This window comes from Ochotona princeps, chromosome 25 (assembly GCF_030435755.1).
Source record: "Ochotona princeps isolate mOchPri1 chromosome 25, mOchPri1.hap1, whole genome shotgun sequence".
Lineage (NCBI taxonomy): Eukaryota > Metazoa > Chordata > Mammalia > Lagomorpha > Ochotonidae > Ochotona > Ochotona princeps.
Genome location: NC_080856.1, coordinates 6,031,980 through 6,057,171, shown reverse-complemented (window position 1 = coordinate 6,057,171; position 25,192 = coordinate 6,031,980). Strand labels below are relative to the sequence as shown.

The following is a 25,192-nucleotide window of genomic DNA, read 5'->3' as shown; positions in this document are numbered from 1 at the left end:
AGTAGCATTCCATGGAGTAGATGTCCCAGTTTCTTTATTTGCTCCTGTCTTGAGGGGCATCTGTTGTTTCCATGTCTTTGCTATTGTAGATTGCGCTGCTGGAAATATAGGATTGTAGGTCACTTTCTCATATGCAGAGTTCATTTCCTTTGGACATATTACCAGAAGTGGGTTAGCAGGGTCATGTGACAAGAAGCAGTGAAAGGCGTGCGTTTATTTATTCCTCACTGGTATTCTGAATTTTCAATATGCAAGTCATATACATGTACAAATATATTTATATTAAAGTTAAATATCCATGATTTAAAATTTTACAATCACTGTCAGATGAAAAGTAGACCATTATGGTGAGCTGTACTCTCCTGTGTGAGGCCTTAAAAGTAGGAGAGGTATAGTTTTGATGTTAAGGTCCCTAGCATGACAAATCTGACTACTGTGAAATAGGCACTAACATCGTAGAAAACACGCACTCAGGGTACATGGTCCAGGTCTAAGGAAGCACTGACCTTGGGATGGCCACATGAGCACCCAGAGGGTACACTCTGCCACTTCAACCTGAAGCAGATCGCTCTGGCAGGTCCCTGGGGCGCTTTTAGACAAATACCTTTCCAAGCACAAATATAACAAAATCAGTGGTTGCTAGTCCCTAAAAGGTAACTTAAGAAAGGAACATTTTCTAACTCCACATCCATGTGGAAATGAACACTGCTGCTACAGTAATCAGGACAGAGCAAGACTTCTGATCAGAGATGTGGATGTCAGAGGAACCATGGTGGATAAACAATTTCGGGTGTAAGGAGATAAAATGACTTCTCTGGGAGGACTTTAAGAGTCAATGGAAACACAATCCTAGCTTATTTAATCTTTTTTTCTTTTATACTCCTGATAGCTGGTTTTTTCAGCACAGGAATATTAGATAACATCTTCTCCAACTGTGGTGTCAAAAATCTGATAGCAAACTTGCTGCTCCGCCCCATTCGTCACGTTGTATGACTTGAGGAAGCATTCCAACCACGGATATGCATCTAGAAATGGAAAAGAAAACGTCATCTAACCATTACAACCAAACCAGAAACTCTGAGATAAGCATGTAAGCATGAAGCTCAGTTTAAAATTATATTTTAAAGAAAGAAAATAAATATACTTAGCAAATTTAACATTATGTATTCTTCCAAATACATATTTGATTCATGTCATTGTTTTGCTGCAATTATAACCAATTTGACTTTCCCAACCGATGAAAGTGATTAAACCAAAGCTTTTCAGAATGCTTGACAGCAAAGGTTGTAGCTAATCTCATTCCCAGTTATTTCCTCCTTTTCTGATTGCTGAGTGACCTCTGCTGTTTTGTTTTGTTCTTGATTTACTGGATGGAAATAGAAACTAAACTTCCAATCAGCCCCAATCCTTACACCCTCCCAGCTAATACGCTGATCACAGCAGCTACGGAGCCCAGGTAGTACTGGCAACCACAAATGTTGGCCATTTCCAATATAAGTGATGCTCAAACTAACAAATTTTATGACTTCTAGTAAAAGTTTAAGTCTGAAAGGGATTTAAGCAGTGTCCAACGTAAGACAGGGAAACAGCGTGCTCTGCTGGCAGAACTCTGCCCAGACACAGCGTGAGACAGGCTGGCAGGAAAGGTGACAAGCTCAGGAGGGCTGGGTTTTTTGTACGACAATTTCATTTTCAGAAATCTAATCAAAAGAATCAAAAGCAAGTTTAAGGTAAAAGTGGCCAGAAATAAAGGTGTACAAGTAAACTTTGCCACACATGAAAAAAATCCCCTCTTACAACTGTTTAAGATGCAGAGATTCCTCAAGGGGAAACCAAATTCTGGTTCAACAGAACTTATGAAAGTCCAAATAATGCTTAAATCTATGGGTGGGAAAATGTTATCGGTGAAAAGATACAAGAAGAATCAAACAAGCTAGTCACACTGTGTTAAGATCATTCGGAGCTGCAAGGTCCAACCCAAATAACAGCTTAAGATGGAAAACTCGGTGATGTCAGGTATAATCTAGAAAATTCGAAATACTCATGATCTGGTCACTCAATCCAATGCCTAGAGAAAAGTTAAGATAAAAATTTTCAAAAATGTGACACTGGTTAACACTGAAGGGGAAATTCAGCAAACTGTGGAGTTTTGTAATAGAAGACGATTCTCTTCAAAATTTCAACCATTTGGTACAACTTCAATAAAGATTTTATTCCACAGAGTGCGAAAGTTAGGACCAGAACTGCCTCCCCTCAGTTATCTTTCAGAATATCAATTTTTTTATTGCAGGGTTATGATCCATAGTAATTTCATCCTTGCCACTATCTTCATCCAAAATTGGAATATACAGTAATCCTCCAAACTTGCTAATTCATTTGGATTCAAAGTTTTCAGACTTCTAAAAACGTACAGATTGGAGAACAAGGCAGACTCCACTTCAAAACAGAGTCAGTTATAACATGTTAGTGCCTACCAATTTTTCTTCCTGGAGGACAAAACATTTCCATAATTAAGTCCACACTTCTCTGGAAGTCATTATCAACCAGAACTTCTGATGCTGGGATCTGAAAGAATTTGTCCTTCAAAAATGGTCATAGAAGGAAAAAAGAAAATGATGTTAGTGTCTTTCCAAGGTATAATATGAAAATATTTCGGCTAAAATAAGCACAGCATTTCACTCTATGAACGTTGTAGCATTAATTAAAGTGCTGGTACATTCTGAAATCTGGTTTACCACTTTAATCTTACAAAAGCTTTGAGACATATACAACCAAACTGCTTTGTCTTAATAACAGTGATGATTCAAAACCAGACTCATTCTTCTCTTTAGGTGTAGGGAAATACATCCCATGCTAACTGTGAAATATACAGGTTTCCAGTGTAAGTCTGTTTTCTCTGTATCTCTAATATACATAGAATACTATGTGGTACACCACAGGTACCTATGAACTGAGAAGGTGGGAGACAGATTCTCTCAGCATCATCTTATACTCTTCTCAGCTGCCTGTAGTGAAGTTACTTCACCCTCACAGAGGTCTGGCTTTTGCTCTCAGCTTGTGAGAGGTGACTGCTCAACTCCGAGCCTATCAGCCCGTCAGCTGAGAGCTGTTTGGTCCTGTGGACAAGCCAAAGCGTGACAGTGTGGAGGATAGGGCATGGATTGTCAGGCTGATCTCAGGAGGGACTAAGGCAAAAGACAAGAGCAGCTGACCAGTGATGGAGGGGCCTCCCCAGGCCGCCAGACGCTGGCATGAGGTGGGCGGCACTGCATGTACCCGTGACACACGGGCACACCTCCACAGCAGGAAGACGGCCTGGCACACACGGGCACACCTCCACAGCAGGAAGATGGCCTGGCAGCTCGAGGCCTGTGACTTGTCTAGAGTCTGCCCTTCCACCTCACTCCTGGCTGATTTTAGTCTAGATCCTTTAACTGTGGTAGACTGTAATCATGAAAGTGATCATACGGACTGCCTTGTACTTTCGCAGCATAATCCACAATTTCCTACCCAAGTAACTTCATCTCTCCCAATCGAGGAAAATGTGACATGTTCCCTGTAAATAACAGCTACACACTTCTGCAGTTTGATCTAGAGTAGAACTTCTGCATGGAATACGGAATGACTCCCTTCTCAGATCTTTATTCCTCAAATCTTTTTTTTATTTTTATTTTTTTTTAAAGATTTGTTTTATTTTTATTACAAAGTCAGATATACTGAGAGGAGGAGAGATAGAGAGAGGAAGTGGAGCTGCCGGGATTAGAATCAGCGGCCATATGGGATCAAGGCGAGGACCTTAGCCACTAGGCCACGCCGCCGAGCCCTATTCCTCAATTCTTAACTTCTCAAATACTAAGATTTACAATGTTGAGATACACACAGATTTAAATGTTCACATTTATTTATGCTTTAAGTTGCCTTAAATTCCTTTAAAAACAAAGTGAGCATGAATGCATGTACTAAAACACTATCTTTTCATTAGAAACATGTTTACTTACAGAATCCATGAGGTAGGCTTCCAACACTCCAGTCCCATCATCAAAAGTGAATGTCATGACAAACACATACTGGAGGGGCACAACACCCAGCACTAAGGAAAGGGGCAAAGAATCATGGCATGTGAGTTCTACATTAAAAGTGTTAAAAAGCTAAAATTGTTTTACGATTGTATATAACCATAAATTTTGTTTACTAATATATAAACTTATGAGTTTTACTGTCCAACACAAACAAGGAATTTCAAAATGAAAAGGAATCAAAATATAAAATACAAGCTTTTTTCTCAGCACAAGCTCCATCGTGCTCAAGATGCTTCTATTAGCAATGACATTAGCCATTTAGCTCTGTGTCCAAGGTTTCTGGGAATCCAGCCAGGTAATTACATTAGTAACTGAAAAAAAGTGGGTTCCTGTACAGATTTTGTAACATTAGGCAACATAAAGAAGCCAGAGGGAGCCCAAGCAGGGCTTCCAGCCCAGCCTAGACCTCTTCCAACAGGTGTGTATGTGGAGGGAGCGACTTGCTAACAATGGCGGTGTGCAGGGCTCAGGCTCAGCAGGTCTCCAGGGCACTGGAAGCTCTCAAGGCAGGGTCACTGCACAAGCGGAACTGGGTCCTGCTGTTCTGATTCCCGGCTTGTAGATGACCTCCCCTCTGCGTGTGTTCTGTCAGCCACCTACACTTCACCACAATGGCCCCACGTCCAGCTGAGATGCCGGAGTTTGTGAAAAGCCTCTGGAAACTGGACTTGCACTAAGGAGGCAAGACAATGTAGTGAGCTGTGTGGACAGCTGCCAAAGGAGTGAGGGTGTCTGAGAAGTAACAATAAAATGCAACTTGAGAGAGATCTTCAAAAGTCCAAAATCTGTTCACGTCACAGAAGAGGAAGTAGGCGTACCATGAAGAATTCCAATAGAAACTGGTCCATGTGGAAGTTACAGGTAGGCAGATTTCGCTTCAATATGAACAGTAAGTGGTCTAACACGGAGAGGGCCACGCTGTCTTGGAGCATCATGGCTCTCTCTTCACTGAAATGATGTGATGAGCACAGTGAAGAGTAAGGTGCACACCGAGTCTTCCTCCAGCTGCTGGGTAAAGAGCTATAACATCTGTCTCTAACCTCTTTTATCTAAAATGTACAAGCAGGTAGAGCTGAAGGATGTCAGAATCTCACCAACCTTCTGCCACAGTGGAAGGAGTCCATGCTGTATCAACCAGAGAACTCAGACTTTGTATTGGTCGCAAAGTAGAACACTGCTTACATCTGAAATTAACAATGATTAAAATAATGTGTCAGTTCATTATTTTAGCTTACTTTTGCATTCAAGATGTAGTTTTCAGGTAAATTACTTAACATAAGTGTATGCTGCCATTATGAAGTTCAGCAATTGTGACGTCACAGACTGACCGAAGTGTGTGTGCTCAGGAAGTGAGCTTCAAGCACAGTAGCCACTGACATAACCACAAATAAGAATTACTCCGAGGCCGTGTCTGACCCCAGTGTGCACACTGTGGACATACCCATAGTGGAGTACCCTTCCTTGTACGAGAAATGGTGCTGAAAGGTCCAGGAGTTCCAGATCTTCCGGGCCAGATCGCACAGGAATTACACTATGGAACTTGCCAGCGAGTTTATAGATTTCACAGACTGTACCTCCTGGAAAAACAAGAAATGTGCCTCTAAGTGGCAGCGACGCAGGCAAGGTGGACAGCTAGCAAACACAGGAAGTACTGGGACGGGGAAATGGACGAACGGAAAACAAAGCAAGAAGCCACAAGTGTAGATTCAATATTCTCTTTGTGAAAAATATTAATAATCACTGTACAAATCTGAGTAAAAGATAAAGCTTGCAAAATCCTTGGTACTTTCTTATTAAGTTTAGACCAACTGCTCTTTACACTAGGAACTCCGGTTTAAATCAGAGAATAAAACTGAAAGTCAAAATATGAAGGTTTCTTGCTATTAAACCTGCTATTTACCATTAATCATTACTCCAGCTTAGCTTTGAACATGAAATAAATCTTTTAAACCTTTAGGTAAATATTGAATTAAAACACATAGAAGGAAGTTCATGCAATATGAACTCATTCCATAATATTTACTCATTTTCCTGGGAAAGTCGTTGCCAACTGTTGAATTCTATGAAGGGGTAAAGCATTAAAATTACTAAGCTGGATGAGACAAAAGCAGTATGCCCAATGGCGCGTCGTCATTAGACCGCAATGTTATCACTGAAACACAAACCTACGGTACTTTGTCCGGAGTGCTCTGTGTTTAGATTTAATAACCTTTCCTCCCTCCAGGAAAACACCTCTGCGTAGTCCTACCATTGGAGCAGCCTGTATAATGATAACATTCAATCGCAGAGCAGGGGCGTGTCTGGCCTGTCAGAAGAACTTCCAAAAAGTGCACATTCCCACAAAAAAAATAAGAACAAGCATAGAAAATGTCAAACGCCATAACTTTTTAGAACTCATCTAACAATAACTAGAGGCTTAGAAGAATCTAAGAAAGATCAGAGAAATGGCTGTCTTGCTCAACACCGTGAACCGGAAGCCTTTCGGATTTCCTGTGTCCCTTGGCTGTGTGTTGACGAGGGGGAGCCGCGCTTCGGTGCTGCAGTTAGAGCCTGATCCTGATCATGTCATTGCAAAAACTTAAAACAATCTTCTTTAAGCATGCAACTAAAATGCTTCACAGCTCCAAAGCTCCAGCCTATCTTCCAGAGACTGAACTGCAGCTCTGCTAAACAGACCCCTGCCCCATTCTTCTCAAGGTTGCAAAGGGTAAAGATGAAAGGCTCCTCCTGTGCCCATCTCACTGAAGCAGTAGTATTCCAGGTAACCAGTGAGCCTCCATCCTGGCCATTTGCACTGGTTTTCCCAACACACGGGCTGAATGACCTCAGGGAAAACATGGAAATGGTCTATTAGTTTCTTCATTTGCAACACAGGGCATAATACTGCTTTATATAAAGGCTAAATAAGTTAATATTTCTTTTAAAAAATTTAAAGTTATTTGACAGGGAGCGACAGAGGAGATCCCACTGGCTGGCTCACTACCCAAATGCCTGTAGTAGGCACAGACTTCTGTTCATAAAAATGATACAAATTTAAAGATAAAATATCAGCAATAATACTACCATCAAGGTCGATTCTTTATTAAGTGAAACTAAGTATTTCTCTAATGCAAAATAAACATAATTTTCCTTTTATTTTTAGAAAGTTATGAAGGAAGAAGGTCTCCAAGCGAAAAGAAATGTTACATTTAAATCAGGAAAAAAATGTTTCTGTGCTGTGCATCACTGCTCTGAAATGGGACCAGAGGAATCTCTGATTTTCCTCACATTCCGGAGTGTCTGGGAGGCAGGTCTACCCAGCTCCTTTAGCCTTTCACGGCACCTCGTGCACGCAGCCCGGGGAAGCCTGCACACTATCGTTAACGCAGCCACGGCTCGTCTATGACCCATTTCATGAGACCAGATGCTAAACGTTCCACGTGTGATGTCATGCTGGTGTTGAGAAAGTCTTGGATTCCGGAGCATTTTCAGATTAGGGATCCTCAACTGGTATATATTAAGTGTTAAAGAAAATCAAGAAAATAAGTGTGACAGAATGTTATTCTCTTCAAATGTGTCCCGTTCTCTGGTCCCCGCCTCTCCAGACACCCTTCATCTACCTTCATGAAAGAGCAGTGACGTCAGGAGGCTGAGACCGCAGCCACTGCGCACAGGCAGCCTGCAGTGTGGCTACTGGACACGCCACAGCAGAGGAGGCCGCAACAAGCGAACGCAAAGCACCCTCGTGTGGAACCTCCAAGGCCACAGATACGGCTACTTATACATATTTGGTTCTAGCTGAGCTATATAATATATGCCACTTTATAAACATGTAATTTGATGTAGCAGATTGCTTGAAAACCATCTACCAATAATTATTTTAAAACATGCAAAAGTGATATTCTACCGAGTGGTGACGTGTCTCACCTTCTATGAGAATCACACAGTCGCTGGCAAGCGGGAGGACGCCACCGTGTTTCACGAAGTGCACGGCCACGTGCCGCCCCCCTTGCTCCCTGGTGGGCCACAGTTTTGAATCATACAGTGATGTGTTGTGTAGTTTGGTATCTGGGGTTTTGGGTGCACTCTCTTGCAAAATTATGTCCAAATTGCGCTCATGTGGAACTTCTTGCCTGAAACCAACAGAAAACAGTTTTGGTACACACCGCAAAATTCTTACACAAAGAAATTATACAACTTACACATTGTTACGCAGAGTAGTAAGCCACTTACAATATGGAAATTTACTTGACAGATTAAATAGGTACATATTTCTAAGATAACAAAGCAGTCCTATAAATTTATTTACATATTTATATAATAAGTTATGCTTGGAATAAAGGCTTCCAGGTCTCAAGAAATTCTTATCATTAAAGAAAATCTGCATTTTATTTAGTATATAGTACTTATTAAGCAGGCAGAAATAGTTCCAACTAGGCTTTCTCTGCGTTACATAATTGTAACCTTTCGCCAGGCAGGCTTCTTCAGAGTTCTGCTCCATCAGAGGTAAAGCAAGGTGGAGGCTGTGTTACACGGCCCAGTGACTGTCCCCAACAGACACCCATCTGGGCAGCCGGTCACACACCAAACACCTGCACAAGAGCTCAGAGAACCGGCTGAGAGACCACAGAGCCATTTACTCCTTTTCAGGAGTTTACATTTTATAGCTGCATGTGTACGATAATACACAAAGCTGCTTCTTCTTCCTGAAGCACTTACAGTGAATGGCACTTAGGGCAGTGTAGCTTAACAGACTGACAGAGGAGTTTCGGCTTGTAGGATCTTAGCTTTGCTCGGATGCGATACTGTTTAGGAGCAGTCTGTTTCAAAATGGTACACAGTGGGGTCTTCTCCAAATACTGATGATCAGTGAGTACTGGGGAGAAGGATGGACAGAAATCGTAAGTACACTCACAGCTACTCCCTGACCCAAATACATAGTATTACATCCAATTAATTTAAACTGTATTAATAGGTACATGGGTTTTAACAAATCTAATGGATAAATGCTGCATAACTGGCACAAAAAAACCCCGAATTGTATAGTCTATGTATGAAAATACATTTTTATGGGACTAATAGACATTTCTGGACCACATTAGGGAAAACTGCACAATTTAATGAAGAAAACAATATGCTATTTGGGAACTATTTTTAAAATATTCACTAGTACACTGTTCCCCTAGCTATCTACTGGACAACAGGCTGAGTTCTAACTGAAATGTGGTACATTTGAGAAATGCTGTTTGCCAAATTCTCTTCATATTACTGTCGCCGCCGTCCTCAGCGCATGTAGAAGCTTCTCCCTGGCACACTGCTAGACGCACAACGTGAGCACAATTTATATCCTTAAATTAAATGAAGTCCTATTATACTGTTAAGTAGTATAATGAGATCTTTACAAACCTAAGAGACACATAACTTAAAATAACTACTGAATCTAAAGACATTATCTGTCTGAGTTGCAATGTGGGGAACCAGAGAGGATTAAAGGTTAAACGGGGCACAGTTTCGCCCTCCTGGTGTCTGCTATCAGATAAGAACAAACGAGACGGAAGGGGAAAGGCAGCCTTCGCTCTCCTCCAACGCCACACGAGGTCTTACTGGTGGCAGACAGCTGCTGGCATCTCTCCAGCTCGTACAGCGATACGGACCCAGAGCCTGTGAAGGGAGGAAAAGAAATCATAGCTTCAAGTCCGTTCCAGACCCCGTGGCTCGCTCAGGAGCCGCATGTCATCACAGAGGAATGAGTCATTTAGACCAGCACCAATATGCAAAAGAGTACATAACACACAGAAATCCTTCTACTTAAATGCTAGGTCAGGGAAATCTGGATGGGTTGGCGATACACCTGCTAATGTCCTAATGAAAACATATACAATAGTATAGGTAAGTGGTAGGTTGCTAATTTCATCTCCACGTGACACTTCCAAAAAATTAAGAAGATTCCTAAACAACTACTAGATTTTAGCTAGTTTGTTCACAGTGAAGAGTTCAGGAAGTAGACTGGTGTCTGGAACTTACTTTGAAATTCACCAAAAATTATGAATTGATGGATTAATAGAGACCCAGATATGTATTTGATGGAGCAAACTGAGTATCATATTAATTGGAAAATCTGGGTAGTTGGTATGCAAGTATTCATTGAAGAACTGTGTAACTTCTGTGTATCTTAAGTTCTTTTTATTATGTTGGAGAAATGCATTGTGAAAGAAATAAAAAGAGAAAGATGATTTCACAATCTTTATAATCACAAAATAGAATTTAAAAGACCCAAAAAATAGCAATACTTTCATTTAAAATTAATTTTTATTTGAAATGCAGAGTAACAGAGAGAAGGAGAAACAGAGGAAGAGATCTCTTCCTTCTGCTGGCTCCCTCCTCAAATGCCTGTAATGTCCTCAGGTGAGACAATCTGTAGCCAGAGTGCAGGAGTCTCCTCCGTGTCTCCCACGTGGGCCCAGGAACCCAAGCTCCTGAGCTACCTTCTCTTGTTTCCCCTGCCACAGCAGGTCCTGAGCTACCTTCTGCTGCTTCCCTTGGCCACAGAAGGGAGCTGGATTGGAAGTGAAATGGCCAGGAGACAAAAATAGCAGCCATAAGAAATGTCAGTGCCACAGCTAGAGGGTTAGATAACTATGTCATCATGTGGGCACCAAACAAATAAGTTTACAAGTCTTTGTAAAATGAAGAAGTTAGTTCCTAAAAAGTATATTTTACAACTGCTTTAACTTACATTCTAATCGACAATTCATTTTATGGGCCTTCCTATATAAACACATCGATCACTAGTCCTCCTTCCTTAATACCACTAATAATTATCCTAAAAATCTCAAGAAAATTAGTAAGGGCTTCTGAGGCTAACATGGTATACTTTTACCGAGTTTGTCTATTAATATCATCCATTAAAACAAAGGACGGGAAAAATGCAGACACCATGAAAGTATGTATTTATATTTGGAAGGCAGAGTGACAGAGAAGAAGGGATAAGGGGAGGAGATAATGAGATTTTCAATGTTCTGGCTTACTCCTAAATGCCTGTACAGGTTCCAGGAAGAAGCCAAGAGCCTGGCACCCTAGTCTCCCATGGGCGTGGGGGGCATCTGAGCCCCCAATGCTGCTTCTAAGATGCAATTAGCAGGAAGCTGAGCTGGCAGGTTGTAGTGCAGACTTGAGCCACACTCTGACGTGCGATGCAGACTTTCCATGCAATGGCCTAACCTGCTCTACCCCGACACCCATACATATTTTAATGAGTTCATTCACACATTCATTATATACACATAATTACTATCACTCCAGTTCAAAATGTTCACATAATCAGGGCAGGAACTAGGCATATATACCTTTGCCTAAGACATACATAAAGATTCGGGTATTCCTTTAAAATGTGTCAATAAAAAGAGAGGAAGACATTAAAAAGAATTGCATTGACACAGTTATTTATTGAACTAAAAATGGCCCTTACTTGAAGGAGTTGGAAAGCTGTCCTCGTGTTCTGACGGACAGAAGCGATCGGAGTGCTGACTGGTCCAGTCTGCAGATTCTAACGCCCTAGACATGGAAGCATAGACGTTCATATCACACAACAAAGGCGCTCCGTGCATCCACCCAAGAATTCATCAAAACAACATGCAAAACATTGTGCGGATACACATTCCACAGAAAAGGGTACATAGCTTTTACCAGATAATCTGAAACTTCAAGTCCCTGAAAACTAAAAATCCACCCTCAGAGACGCACAAGTGGCGCCGCAGGATGACAGAATAAACAAACCAGGGAAAACGGATTATGCGAATCCCAAGACCCAGAGAATGAATGTCACAGCTTCTAGAGAAACCAGCTCAATACATTTCCTAAAAAGGTACATAAAATCTTACTTTTTCAGCTCGTCCACATCAGAGTTATTCTGCGGCAAGACTGTGATCCCGCGGCCATAGCTCGTGCCTCCGTGCAGGTGGAACTCCAGGCACAGCAGTGTCGCCTGGCTCTCTGTGTTCAGTGACTGAAGTTTGGTGTGGAGACTATAGATTCTAAGAAAGCTTCCGATCTGAAAGTGGAGAAAACACGAACTTCTGATACCTGAAATGTTAACAGCCCCTATGGGGTAGTGATCACAACCAGCCCTGGGACACCACGGGTCAGAAAAGGTCCTGGTGTGTCACACTGGTACAGCGGACTGTCACATGCATGAACAACAATGATCACCACCCCACAAAGGACACTGGAATGAAACAGGCTTGTGCACACACAAAACCCTCCTGGGCAGACACAGACACACACACACCCCTGCAAGACACTTTTACATTTATAGATATCAACATGTGAGAAAACATTGCATCTCAGCATTACTAAAACATGACAGGGACAGGACAGGGCATCTAAAACATGTTTCTAGCTTTGGACAAATTTTGAAATGCCTGCTTGTATGTGTGTGTCTGTGTAAAAATGTTTGGGGTGACCTAAGTTTCTTAAATAGCAACGTCAGGAAAGAGTTAAAAAGCATCAAGGACAATTAATGCTGTAAAAGCATTGCTTATCCTGTAACGGTAAAATTACTGTCTTTATTTAAAACATCACAAGTCTTTAGAATTGATTTCATTTATTACGACATACGATGCAATCTGAAGCATTTGTCTTGCAGTGTTAATAGGAATTCATTGTTTTAAACTCCTTCTTCTCCGCCATGTGACTGAGCGTTCTCTTACACTGGTGTCAGAAAACAAAGAACGGGGCGTGAATGTTCTTTACAGCCCACAGTTCATCGTTTACAGAAAAAAAAAACCTTCATTTTTATATTATACTGAGAATAATCCTGAGATTTTTAGCTAGAAATATATTGCCATATATTTTGTTAATTGTATGTGCTAATATCACCCTCTAGTGGGCAAGGTAAAATAATGATTCCAAAGAAAAAAATATCTGAAGACAATTCACAGCTCTCAAGGAGAGGTTCGTCCCCGGCAGGTGCGCCTCACGTTCACCGCGTGCGGAGCACTGGGAGAAGGTGCTCTGAAAGGCACGTGCAGAGACGCGCACGCCTCGGGCATGCAGAGGGACGTGCAGGAACCCAAGACAGGAAACGCAGGTCCACACACGGACGGCACAGACCGCTGAAGTGCAAATGCCTTGTTCTTACAACCACTGTCTGCTCTCCAGAAATGGTCATAGCAGGCTTTACCACAGTTCTAATTGTTGAAATTAACTCATACATACAGGCAATACCCTTCGGGGAAGAAAACACCCCGTATATCCTCAACAGTTAATTATTTTCTGGTTCCTCCTACACACAAGTACTTACACTCCCACAAAAGTCCTGCCTTTAATCCGCTTGTGTGAATTGGTTGAGCTTATTTGCCATGCAAAGTAAGAGAAATAACATTTTCTCCTTCATACATTTTCTCTTTTTAAGGAACATTTCTACATTTGTCCTTTAACTTCCTACATGTAGACTGAAGGATAGCTTGCAATCAAAAAAAAAAAAATCATTCATTCTCGGTACTTAGGGCTTCCGAGCCCTAGACACAGCCCGTGCATGGAAGCTGCTCTCAGCCAGGTACCTGATTTGGAAATGGGTGATCGACAGAACAGGCCACAGGGCATCACACCCAAAACACATGGAGTGTCTGGCAGATGCCATTACTGATGATATTACTTATTTCAAATAAAAAGAAGAAAACTATTCCCTACAACTCGTGTTGTCAATTCACTAAAAACTGTCATTTCTAAATTGTAGACTTTTATTTAAGAAGAGTAAATACATACCTCATTGGTAACTTTTTACACTACTTAGTACCAAGCTTTCCAGATTCCATTAAACCAATTAAATAGGGTGGACATTTAAACCAGCAATATTTGATTCACCCTGGGTCATTTTAAAGCAGTGTATCTCACATGATAAATTTTCCTTACTGCTTTCACAACTGTCCATACTTAGGAAATTTAGATATTTGGGAAATACATTTTTTAAAGAGTAACTTATTTTTAATAATAATCTACTCTATTTTAAAGAATAATCTATTTAATTTTTTATAATTCATTTTACAAGTACTTCTTAAATCTAAAATTAAACAATGCAAATTTCAAGCTAATTTTAGACTCCAGATATTACTTGTTTGAAAAATTATTTCTATGTTTTCCATGATAGTTTGATAGGTATAGTGACTGCCCACTTCCCCCCCACTCTGGCAAATATCACTTGTAAATGCAATCATCGCCACCACGTATAGAGCAACAAAGTAGGAGGTATTTTTGCGACTCGGTATCACCTTCAGAGATCTCGCCACTTGAACATGGTTATCATACACTAAGATGTCTATCGTCAGATTCTGCAGTTGATGGAGTTGATTTAAATCACCTTCCAGTGCAAGGTCTTGTATCAGAACTTTCCAAGACGGGAAGGGTGTCCTGTGGCCGTCCCACACCTGGCACGAGAGGAAACACAGAGCTCGACCGCGCTCCAAAACAAACACAGCAGCCTGCTGAGGGGAGAAGTTTATTTCCTGGTATCAATACTAACAATAATGACATGTATGCCTCTATTACAAATAGGATCCACCTCACTTTCTGATTATAAAAGAACTACATATGAAGTTCGGGTAATGTACAAATGAAGAATGGAAAGAAGAGAAGTCACACTGCTATAAGCCTAGATGACATACTAACATACTATCGGTAGTATCTCATAATTTGCTCTGTGTATTTGTAACGTGTGTGTGTGTATGCATAAGACATGTATATGTCTGATTCTGATATATGTGTGTGTAGACATGTATCTTATTCTGAGACAATAAACTGACTTAATATCCTGCTTTTCTTAAATTATCCTCAAGAGACCTTATTACTTTCTTAAATTCAATTCTCAATGCAGTATTTTAAAACAGTAGTAATATAAGAGTTGTTTGTATTTAGCAAAATTATTTATCTAAAAATGGGATGCAGGCATATGATATATTTTTTAATGATAAAAATATAGACTCACTTATGCAATATTTATACATTTTCTAACACCACAGCAGTCAAAAGATGATGCTCTGTAGTCACACTGGTAAACAAATGCTCATTTGTTAACGATGTTATTAGAACGGTAAATCTGGCTGGCTTACCTAAGAGAGATCATCTGACTGCTTGGATGTTGCTGCTTTATCTTCATCAAGTCACAACTGACTTATTCACTGTGGAGCGTGCCTACATGTTTTCAGAGCATACAATGTGCTAAAGTGTTCAACTTCAACATTTCCTCATGTTTCTCTATATTGTTCCTTAATATGATCCACGTATAAATGAAGGCAATGGGAAATCCAAGAAAGCAAATGAATGACAAGGAACGTGACCTTGACATGGAAGCAGAATAATTATATGTAAAACACAACTAAAGCTAACACTGGAACACAAGCGCAGGGGTCAGAGTGGTTGCACAGGAAGCTAATTCTTCACTCGTGGGACATCCCATACGGGGGCCAGTTCCAGTCCCAGCTGCTCCACTTCTGACCCAGCTTTCTGCTTATGGCCTGGGAAGGCACATGGTCCCTGGCCCCCTGCTCTCAGCTGGGAGCCCTGGAAGAAGCTACTGGCTCCCAGCTTCAGACCAGGCCAGCTCCAGCTGCTGAGGCCTTTGGGAAGTGAACCATCAATAGAAGATCTCTCTCTGTCTCTCTCTTCCCCACTCCCTATCACCCTTTCTATCTGTACTCAAAGAAGATAAAAAAACCCACATGTTTTAAAAGCCCATGTGTTGGGCCCGGCGGCGTGGCCTAGTGGCTAAAGTCCTCGCCTTGAAAGCCCCGGGATCTCATATGGGCGCCGGTTCTAATCCCGGCAGCTCCACTTCCCATCCAGCTCCCTGCTTGTGGCCTGGGAAAGCAGTCGAGGACGGCCCAATGCATTGGGACCCTGCACCCGCGTGGGAGACCCGGAAGAGGTTCCAGGTTCCCGGCATCAGATTGGCGCACACCGGCCCGTTGCGGCTCACTTGGGGAGTGAATCATCGGATGGAAGATCTTCCTCTCTGTCTCTCCTCCTCTGTGTATATCTGACTGTAATAAAATGAATAAATCTTAAAAAAAAAAAATAAATAAAAGCCCATGTGTTAAAGACCCTAAAATAGAAAACACTATATATAAGACATAGACACTATTTCCCTTGGAAAGGAATTGAGTGTAAGAGAAGAGATGCTCAGCATAAGTGGCAAACTAAGCTTAGAGTTCTTGTTACTTTATGCATTATGCAGATCTACCGCAGTAAAATGCTGACAGATTTAGGCTTTAAGACTTACAAGTATGACCTTCCGTACCTTTAGGAGGAATGATGCTCCATCCACTTCTGCCTTGCCCAAAAGCTGACAAGTCAGGTCGAAATACTGCATTGGCTGAACATCACACAATTTTAATAAGGCCGAAGAAGGGGAAATATGAGAAGATGCCCAAACACGTAAGGCTTCTACCATCTTGTGGTCCTTAGTAGTAAAGCTAAAATACTTGTTTGAAGTGCGAGGTATGACAGGTGCACTCAAAGTTCCTTCAAAGGTCAAAGATGCAAACCCAGAGCTGGTGATACCTTGAATCTCATTTTTATATTGCTGGATCTGAGAAGGTACAGTGAAGTAGAAAACAGACACACACAGCTCAATAACAGAGAACCCTGCAATTGATGAAATCTGAGAAGTCATCAATATTTCCAGTATTATTTACTGACGATATAATTCCTTAATTCACTAACATATGAAATTGTAAAGTCAATTGGTATTACATTAAAATGCACAAGTATCATGTAAATTGTAAAACTTGACAATTTGTTTATATTCATTAGGGAACCAGTGCCTCGAGTCCCTCCGAGGTTGCCCCTGTGAGGCAGACACTGCAGCACCGCAGGGCAGGCTGCCACCTGAGTTCTGGCATCCCACACAGCCACCAGTTAGCGGTCTAGCTCCCTCCTAATGGGAGATGCAGATGATTCTCCTGGCCCCTGGCTCAGCCTGGCTCAGCCCTGGCCATTGCTGCCGTCTGGGGAGTGAACCAGTGGATGGAAGGTTCCTTTCTCTGTCTTTTCCAGACATCCTTACAAATAAAATCTTTTTTTAAAGGCTAACCCATGGCATTTACATGTATGACTAGGAAAGTACAACACCTAAGATACAAACATGAGGTGAAAACATGCAGGTGACACTAAGCATTTGCACACTGAGAGGCGGAGAGAGCCTATCTGTCGGCTCATTTCTCACAGGGCAGAAACTAAACTTCCAAAAGCAACACACTCATTTATTAACGACACCTACAGTGCCAGCAGACACTGAAATAGCAGCAGGTTGGACTTGGGAGTGCTGCTGAAGGGCTACACTACTGTAAGAATGGGAGGAAAACGGTGTAGGTGGGGGAGGGCTGGGGGGGGTCCCTATAGCTACAAAGCTGCATCACAGGAAATAATCAGAACAATAAAAAAAAAAAAAGAAAAAAAGATAATGTAGTGTTTACATGGAAATCCATGTAGCAGAAGGAAGATAAAGAAACTGAAATGCTTAAAATATAAGATTCACAAAATATTAAAAGTACTACAAAAATGTAGGATGTAATGATTTCCAAAGAACAGTTCAACAAAAGTTAACAAAAACAGCTAAATATAGAAAATTAAAGGTTTCCTTACATTCACTGAACTGAAAGCACCATTTTAAAACTTTCTGCTTATATTTAACATTTGTTTCCTATATGAGAATTTTACTTCGCTTTATACCTAATGTTTTCAAATTTCATCAGTCTTGATTTCATAAAAAATTACAACAAACAAACAAACAAAATCCTTGATCAAATATTTTAAGGGAAGTTTTTACAGGATCAATCCATACTTGTATATTTGAAAGCAGGAAGCCAGAATGGAACTAGCCTAAATAACGCCATCTAATATATTGCTGGGGAAGAAAGGCAGAAAGCTCATCTAAAAAAAAAGAGTTCTCTCATCATAACTCTAAGTCTAATTCTCTTACATTTCCTCTTCTTTTCTGAAATACTTGATGTCATTCACGAACAAAGCAACTACACGAGCAGTGATAGCTTTTAGTGAACAACACAGAGTTTTCCTTCAAATACGCAGGTCTAGGTAGTACATGTTATACCTTCAGTCTGTGAAAGCGAACAATGTCTCCAACTTTGTAAATTTTTGGAAGGGCTTCATAGTTTCCACTAAAGAGCAGGCAGGTCAATTTGACATTTGTCTGGTCCACGATCGTGACAACAGAGCAATAATCTGGGAAGCAGAAGAATGCATCCTGTTAGCGTTTCAAAGCATTCGATAAAAACACGAATATGCTCACTTCAGAGCAACAAACAGATGGGAGTCCTTACTTAAGTCTTCCCGAAGAAGAGCAGCAGACATGTTCTTGGTTGGTAACACACACCACCAGATGATTTCATCAATTACTCTACAAAAATGACTCTTACAAAGTTGTGTGAAACATACAGAAATCCTACTTAATATAAATTGTATGGACAGGTAATTGCTTTTTTCTTTTTTTTTTAGCCTCAATGTTCAGGAATCATGAAACAGATAAAGTACATTCTAACATATAAATCTTATTTGTAAGTTCAATCTGGTTAAATTTAGAGTAAATACAAAAGTATTTGTAAAATATATGATGAAGAGTCATGTAATGTCCACAATATTTTATGAAAACTGTTGCAAAAACCTAGATTTTATAGTTACATTTGTCAAATACGAATGAAAAAACACTTTATAAAAAGTGGTAACATGTATGCACACATATATATCTATGTGTATATACACAAAGTGTTCAAGGAAGACAGTACATTAGCACACGGGGAATAATGGATCCATATAGCACGTGTCTTTTCTTGACCATTAGTAGGATTTCATTAATATTTACACTTTTAGGTTACTTTATTTTCTTCCTTCTCCTATACTTCCCATATCATGATATATTTATATAACAGAAAGTTAGGCCTGTAATGGTGAAATAAATGACTATGCTATTATAATAACTTTGGAAAAAATAATAGGAATGTATTATAGGGAGTGGGTGAGCATGACATATGCATATATATATATCTATACATGATATTGGGCCCGGTGTGGTGGCCTAGCAGCTAAAGTCCTCGCCCTGAATGTGCCGAGATCCCATATGGGCGCCGGTTCTAATCCCGGCAGCTCCACTTCCCATCCAGCTCCCTGCTTGTGGCCTGGGAAAGCAGTTGAGGACGGCCCAGTGCTTTGGGACCCTGCACCCGCGTGGGAGACCTGGAGGAGGTTCCTGGCTCCCGGATTCGGATTGGCTGAACTCAAGCCGTTGCGGTCACTTGGGGAGTGAATCATCAAATGGAAGATCTTCCTCTCTATCTCTCTTCCTTTCTCTGTATATCTGACTTTGTAATAAAAACAAATCTTTAAAATATATATATAGTATACATAACAAAATACTCAAATGGGAAAATGATAGTCTTGCTAGTCATGTATAAAATACTACAAATGAAAACAAGAACCAATATTTGCATTGCAATGAGAGCAGTCACTTCTAACACCATTTGTAATAAAAGCTATAATAGATTTTGCTTTTTCATAATCATTTCAAAAACTGACATGTGAAAAAAATGCACACACTTTCAGTGCACCCCAACAGCACAGAAGTGTGCAAAATAATGTTTCGATTCTTTCACTTTCAGGATACACGTGCACTGAAAGTGAAAGTTGGTCTTTCCAGTTCGAAAAGTTCTCAGTTATTCCATATCCTTCACTTGGGAATTTTCTCCACTTGTGATTAATTACTGATCAGGAAGGACTCAGGACGGCCATCTGCCTGTTTCCTAACTGTCCTACGATTCTGCTTCCTCTCATTTTCTTTCATGCCAACTCTTAAGTGATTGGCTTTTTAAAAATACATTTTAATTACTTTCTCATTTTGTTTTGTGTGTTTTATTTCATTTTTTTCTTTGTGCTTACAAATTGGCTTACACAAAACATCTTTTGGTTATAACTATCTATTTTACGCCGAAAACAATTTAACTTCAGTTAAACACTATTTCCTATACATTTGTCTTTCAATATCTACAATGCAATTAACATTACTCACCACTCATATTACTGCAGTATTCTGTGTTTCTGTATTTACTTTCATCCTTTTCATTTATTTCAACTAGACTTTAGTGTCAAGACCATATTTATTATATTGATAAAAGGCTCAAGAATATATATTCATTTTGTTAATTACAAATCAGAATTAAGCTTCTGTTGTAACACTTAGAAACAGAAGGAGTTGTGTTTCAAATGAATAAGACAGGTTGGTCCACAAACAATCTACCAATTATATTACGTACCAGTTCCTTTGCTTAAATATGGAGGCTTAAAGAACTTCACGACACCATACACGTTGACAATTGTACCCCCTTTAAGCTGATTCAGGGGTGTATATGTATAATGTGTTGCTGGAATCTAAATAATGAAAAAACAGCAAATACATCAGTAGTAAGAATTTACAGTTTAGAATCATGCTATAGTCAGATATGTCAATTAGCAAATCCATGTAACTATTTTATCTATTTAAGTGTCTAAAAGAAGTGGTAGCCTAAAAAAGGTGATGCCACACCTGGGGGGAAAGTTGCTAAACACCAACTATAAATTACAGGGGCTGGTACAGGGCTCACTGGCTAGTCTTTTACCTGCAAGTGGCAGCAACCCATATTGGTACCTGCTGGTCCACTTCCCATATGGCTCCCCTGGTAGTTGCTGGGAAAGCAGTGGAGGTTGGCTCTCCGCACCCACGTGGGGAGCCTGGGAGAAGCTCTGGCTCCTAGCTCCACATAGCTCTGCTCCAGCTACTGAAGCCATTTGGGGAGCAAACTAGTGTTAGATCTTTTCCTGTAAATCTGCCTTTCCAACAAAATAAAGAAATCCTTAAAAAAAATCAGACTATATATTTACATGCATAGGTATGACTTTATATCTCTACCTATGTGTGTCACTCTCTATATATACTTAAAATTAAATAACATCTTACCAAAGACATCGATTCTGTAGAAAAATCTCTTATTGGATAAGAATAAACCTGAAAATAAAAGAAAAGGCTTACTTGTACACAATTAGCTCCAATATAACTACAGGCTTCCAATTGTAACAGAATGCCACAATTTACTCTATAATATACAAATTCAGTTAAGACTTACAAATTGAGTGACTTTCCTCAAAATAGAAGAAACTTCTGCCATTTCCATAGAAGCAAAAAAAATCAGTCACTAAATCATTTTTCCTGTACTATGAACTGTTTCAGAAAGACAAAGGACAGAAATGCAGCTCTGAGCACCCCACAAACCTAAAAGCCTCACCCACTTCCATCCTAATTTTTTAATTTTAAAATCAGAATTGACTCCTTTAACTCTTAGGATGCCACTGAACATTGTGAAAAGAAAAACAGGAGGATGGTGACATGGAGTCACAAGGCCTGTCCCAATTCTGCCCTAAGAGCAACCACAGAGAAGGTACGTTATAACTATGTGTGAAAAGAGAGGGACAGATGAATATACTCATTTTAAAAAACAGGAGAAAATGAACTTTCCTAAACAGAAATGCTTGATTAAAGTGGAATCAAGTATAGTATATAATATACCTGATGGTACAAGTACAGAGAACAGAATGAGGTCTTCAATGTCTATGCAATTTTGTAAGGTTAATTAATATATACAGCCTTGCATCATAATGACATTTCAATCGATAATGGAGTGCATGTACAATTCGGCTTCCTTAACATGATATTGACTGGTGACATCATCATTGTCTTTAGTTAGCACATGTTCTATAACATGCAAATAACAAGGAAATCACTTAACCACAGATTTCTCAAAAGGCAGCCCCATCATTAAGGCTCCATCTCTGACATCCTCCCTGTTTTACCTATAGTCATTCTTGGCATACATCCAAGTTAATAAGTCCTATTTTTTCAACATAAAATATTCAACTGTTTGTGCTCAGGAAACCCAAAGGTAAAATACGGCACTCTGACTTTAAACAGGGAGCAGCAAATAGAGGGACATGCTTTCTCTGAAATTCATCATATACATAATCCTCTTACTAAAAATTTCATGAATTAAAGATAAAAGTCAAATCACAGGAGACACTAACAATCAGAATCCACAAGTGGTGCTCAGAACTCGGTCCCTGACCCTTCTTCCTTCTGTAAACTCACTCTCTCCTCCCAAGATATTCTGCACCACTCTGACACTGCCCGTCTTTTCTGGCCCGTCTCTACTGTCCTCCTATGAAGAGGCTGCTCAGCCGCCAGTCTCAGGCTCTGTGTGGCTCCTGCACTGAGTGCATGGAGGGTCAGGCTGAAAAACAGCATGGCAGGATAGGGGAAGGACACATTCAGAGAATCATTCCCAGGAAACATTAGGATATAAACTTAAATCACAGCATTGATACTAAGCTATATAAATGTATTTGAGTCTCTCTGAGCTGAATCTACTAAAGTACAGCTGATTGGCTGAGAAGCTACTGTATACACTGCTGTCTAGAAACTAGCTGGTTAGCCGACATTTAACCAAATTAAAGAAAAAACTTACATTCACATAAACATCTACACATGAATATTTGCATCACTTTTCTCTCTCTCACACATATATAAATGGAATATACAAATATTCCTACATAGAGGATGAAAAATAACCAGGCTGCAACAGAATTCTTGTCCCCCATATAAAGGAAGGAATACTGCTGATAAACACAGCCTGGAGAAATCAGAAACACACCAGGCTAACATGACTATCATCTCATTGGGAAGGTGTTCCTGAGATGCAATTACAGCATCAGAGTGTCAGGCGTCCTGAAGGGCAAAGCCCTAGGGTGGGCAGCCCACAACATGGCTGCTCCAGGATTATGGCTACATGTTTCCAACACAGCTGTCAAAGTCACAGCCAAGCCTGAGGAACGCTAGTCCCCCAGGCCACATGAGTCCTGTGATACCATCTGGCCTGGTCCTGCCACAGCAATGGCAGGTAGAATTCAAAATTCAATAAATCAACACCAGGATGACTTTTAAGTTGAAAACTATCTGACCCACAAATGATCATAAATATGCAAATGCCCCTTGGCAGAAATAAGTTTCCTCGCCTTTGCTGCACAATCAGAATAGTTATAAATGCATTTTTAGTCATAAAATGCACTTAATACAATTGAAGAAAAAAATAAGAGGCATCTATTGATTAGCAAACAGTATATGTATATAAACTGAGTATTAAAAATAAGGGCTTCATTAAACTATATAACAAGAGTTTATCAACCTTATTTTCTTAATGAGTATTACATATAAAAACTTGCTAACCACGAGAAATAAGTAAAAGTTATTTCTTACTTTTAAGCCCATGATACTAACATGAAGATTTATTTAAAAATACTAACAAAATGTTAAAATTACATTCCTTAATATATGTAGAAATACAGATAAACAAAAACATGACTATTTACTACACTGCTTCAATTGGAGAAAAAAAACCCACTGCCTTAGCACTTCATGCTTCTAGGCAAGCACATGAAAAGCAGAAGTGTGTGAAACCTAGAAGCAGCTTGGTAACAATCATTAAAGACCTGTCAAAAATTCTATTCTTAGCTTATTCACAGATACATGTATACAAGAAACTGCACAGTAATTAACCAAAATTTTTTAAATTTTATTCATTTTATTACAGCCAGATATACACAGAGGAGCAGAGACAGAGAGGAAGATCCTCCGTCCGATGATTCACTCCCAAGTGAGCTGCAACGGGGCGATGCACGCCGATCCGAAGCCGGGAACCTGGAACCTCTTCCGGGCCTCCCACGCGGGTGCAGTGTCCCAATGCATTGGGCCGTCCTCAACTGCTTCCCCAGGCCACAAGCAGGGAGCTGGATGGGAAGTGGAGCTGCCGGGATTAGAACCGGCGCCCATATGAGATCCCGGGGCTTTCAAGGCGAGGACCTCAGCTGCTAGGCCAAGCCGCCGGGCCCATTAACCAAATGTTAAATGAATCTGAGAATTCAAACAAGTATTTGCTATAATTTAAATGCAGTTCAGCGGGGGTAAAAAAAGCAACTGAAATTCAGAAAACTGTATTTCACGTAAAGTTCCCAGATATGGAAACTAGAAAAGGAAAGCTACAACAAAGGTCTACACAGAAAATCGTAACTAGCAGGGCATACCTAGACGTAGTCTACTGCCCATTTATCAAAATTACTAACTTCCTTGCCTGTTCCCCATTGTTTTCTCTTTAGTCCTTAAGTTGACAATGATACCAGGGAAAAACCCACTGAATGTACATAACAGCACCCTAGGTTTGTGTCGAAGGAATTCAGTGAGCTTCAAGCCAGTGGAAATCATTCACTCCATAACCCCCTGTGTCCGACCCACACACCAGAACAAGGCAAAGGGAGGAAACCCAACAGGCCCTGGGACATTGGGGGGCAGTATGGGACGGCCTCCGGCCATCACAGGTGCAACTGACAGCTGGAAATGTAAACTTCCACACACCACAGAGATGCTACGTATGTATATGCCCTAAAAAATGTTTCAAGAATAGTAAGTTTCCAAATTTAAAGAAAAACAGACCCCTGCACCTAAGGTGGGCAGTTACACACAGCAGGAGAAATGCGAAGGTCCCCTCTGCCGCCCGCACAGGCCGTCCTCCCAGTACACTCGTCACCCAGAACAGATCGCTGCCACCTGAGGGTTAACTAGCAGGTGCAACACGTCCCTCCCTCCCTCTCTGTTGCTCTTTCAAATAACAAACAATTTAAAAAAAAACCAAACTGTTTACAAGCCCTGATTATTTATGTTGCAATAAGAAACATTGTATTTCAAGCGTTATGACAGGGACAAAGCCATTCATATTCTAAAACATATTCATAAAAACATTCATATTCTAAAACATATTCATAAAAACATAATCTAAAAATTGGCATCTTTTTTAGGAAAAAAAAAATTCTGAGTTACGAAAACTCCGGGTGTATTTGTGTCACAGCTGACGAGACTGGATTTACTATTTCAAAACGTCAGGGAAAAAATTGCTCAACCCACGAAGAAGGAAGCAGCACCTCATCCAGCCAGCCTCCTCACAACTCCAGGTCCCAGCGCAACCCACGCGCGACCCGCGAAGAACACAGAAACCCCA

The 25,192-nt window shown here is 40.4% G+C and overlaps 1 protein-coding gene across 2 annotated transcripts; it reads right to left on the bottom strand.

Annotated features, from left to right (window-relative positions):
- Positions 1-346: 346 nt before the first annotated feature.
- On the bottom strand, positions 347-25,192 carry POT1 (protection of telomeres 1). 2 transcript variants are annotated; one of them, XM_058654981.1, is made up of 16 exons: positions 25,062-25,192; positions 21,055-21,102; positions 20,375-20,489; positions 18,163-18,293; positions 16,351-16,641; positions 14,327-14,482; positions 11,939-12,108; positions 11,527-11,612; positions 9,663-9,719; positions 8,778-8,934; positions 7,986-8,191; positions 5,521-5,656; positions 5,178-5,263; positions 3,999-4,090; positions 2,475-2,580; positions 347-1,025 (listed from the first exon to the last, which is right to left on the bottom strand). In XM_058654981.1, the coding sequence occupies exons 2-16, from the start codon at positions 21,061-21,063 to the stop codon at positions 913-915; spliced, it is 1,911 nt and encodes a 636-aa protein (XP_058510964.1). In that variant the 5' UTR covers positions 21,064-21,102; positions 25,062-25,192; the 3' UTR covers positions 347-912. The 2 variants fall into 2 exon arrangements, with proteins under 2 accessions (XP_058510964.1, XP_058510965.1); XM_058654982.1 differs by having other exon boundaries at positions 25,116-25,189.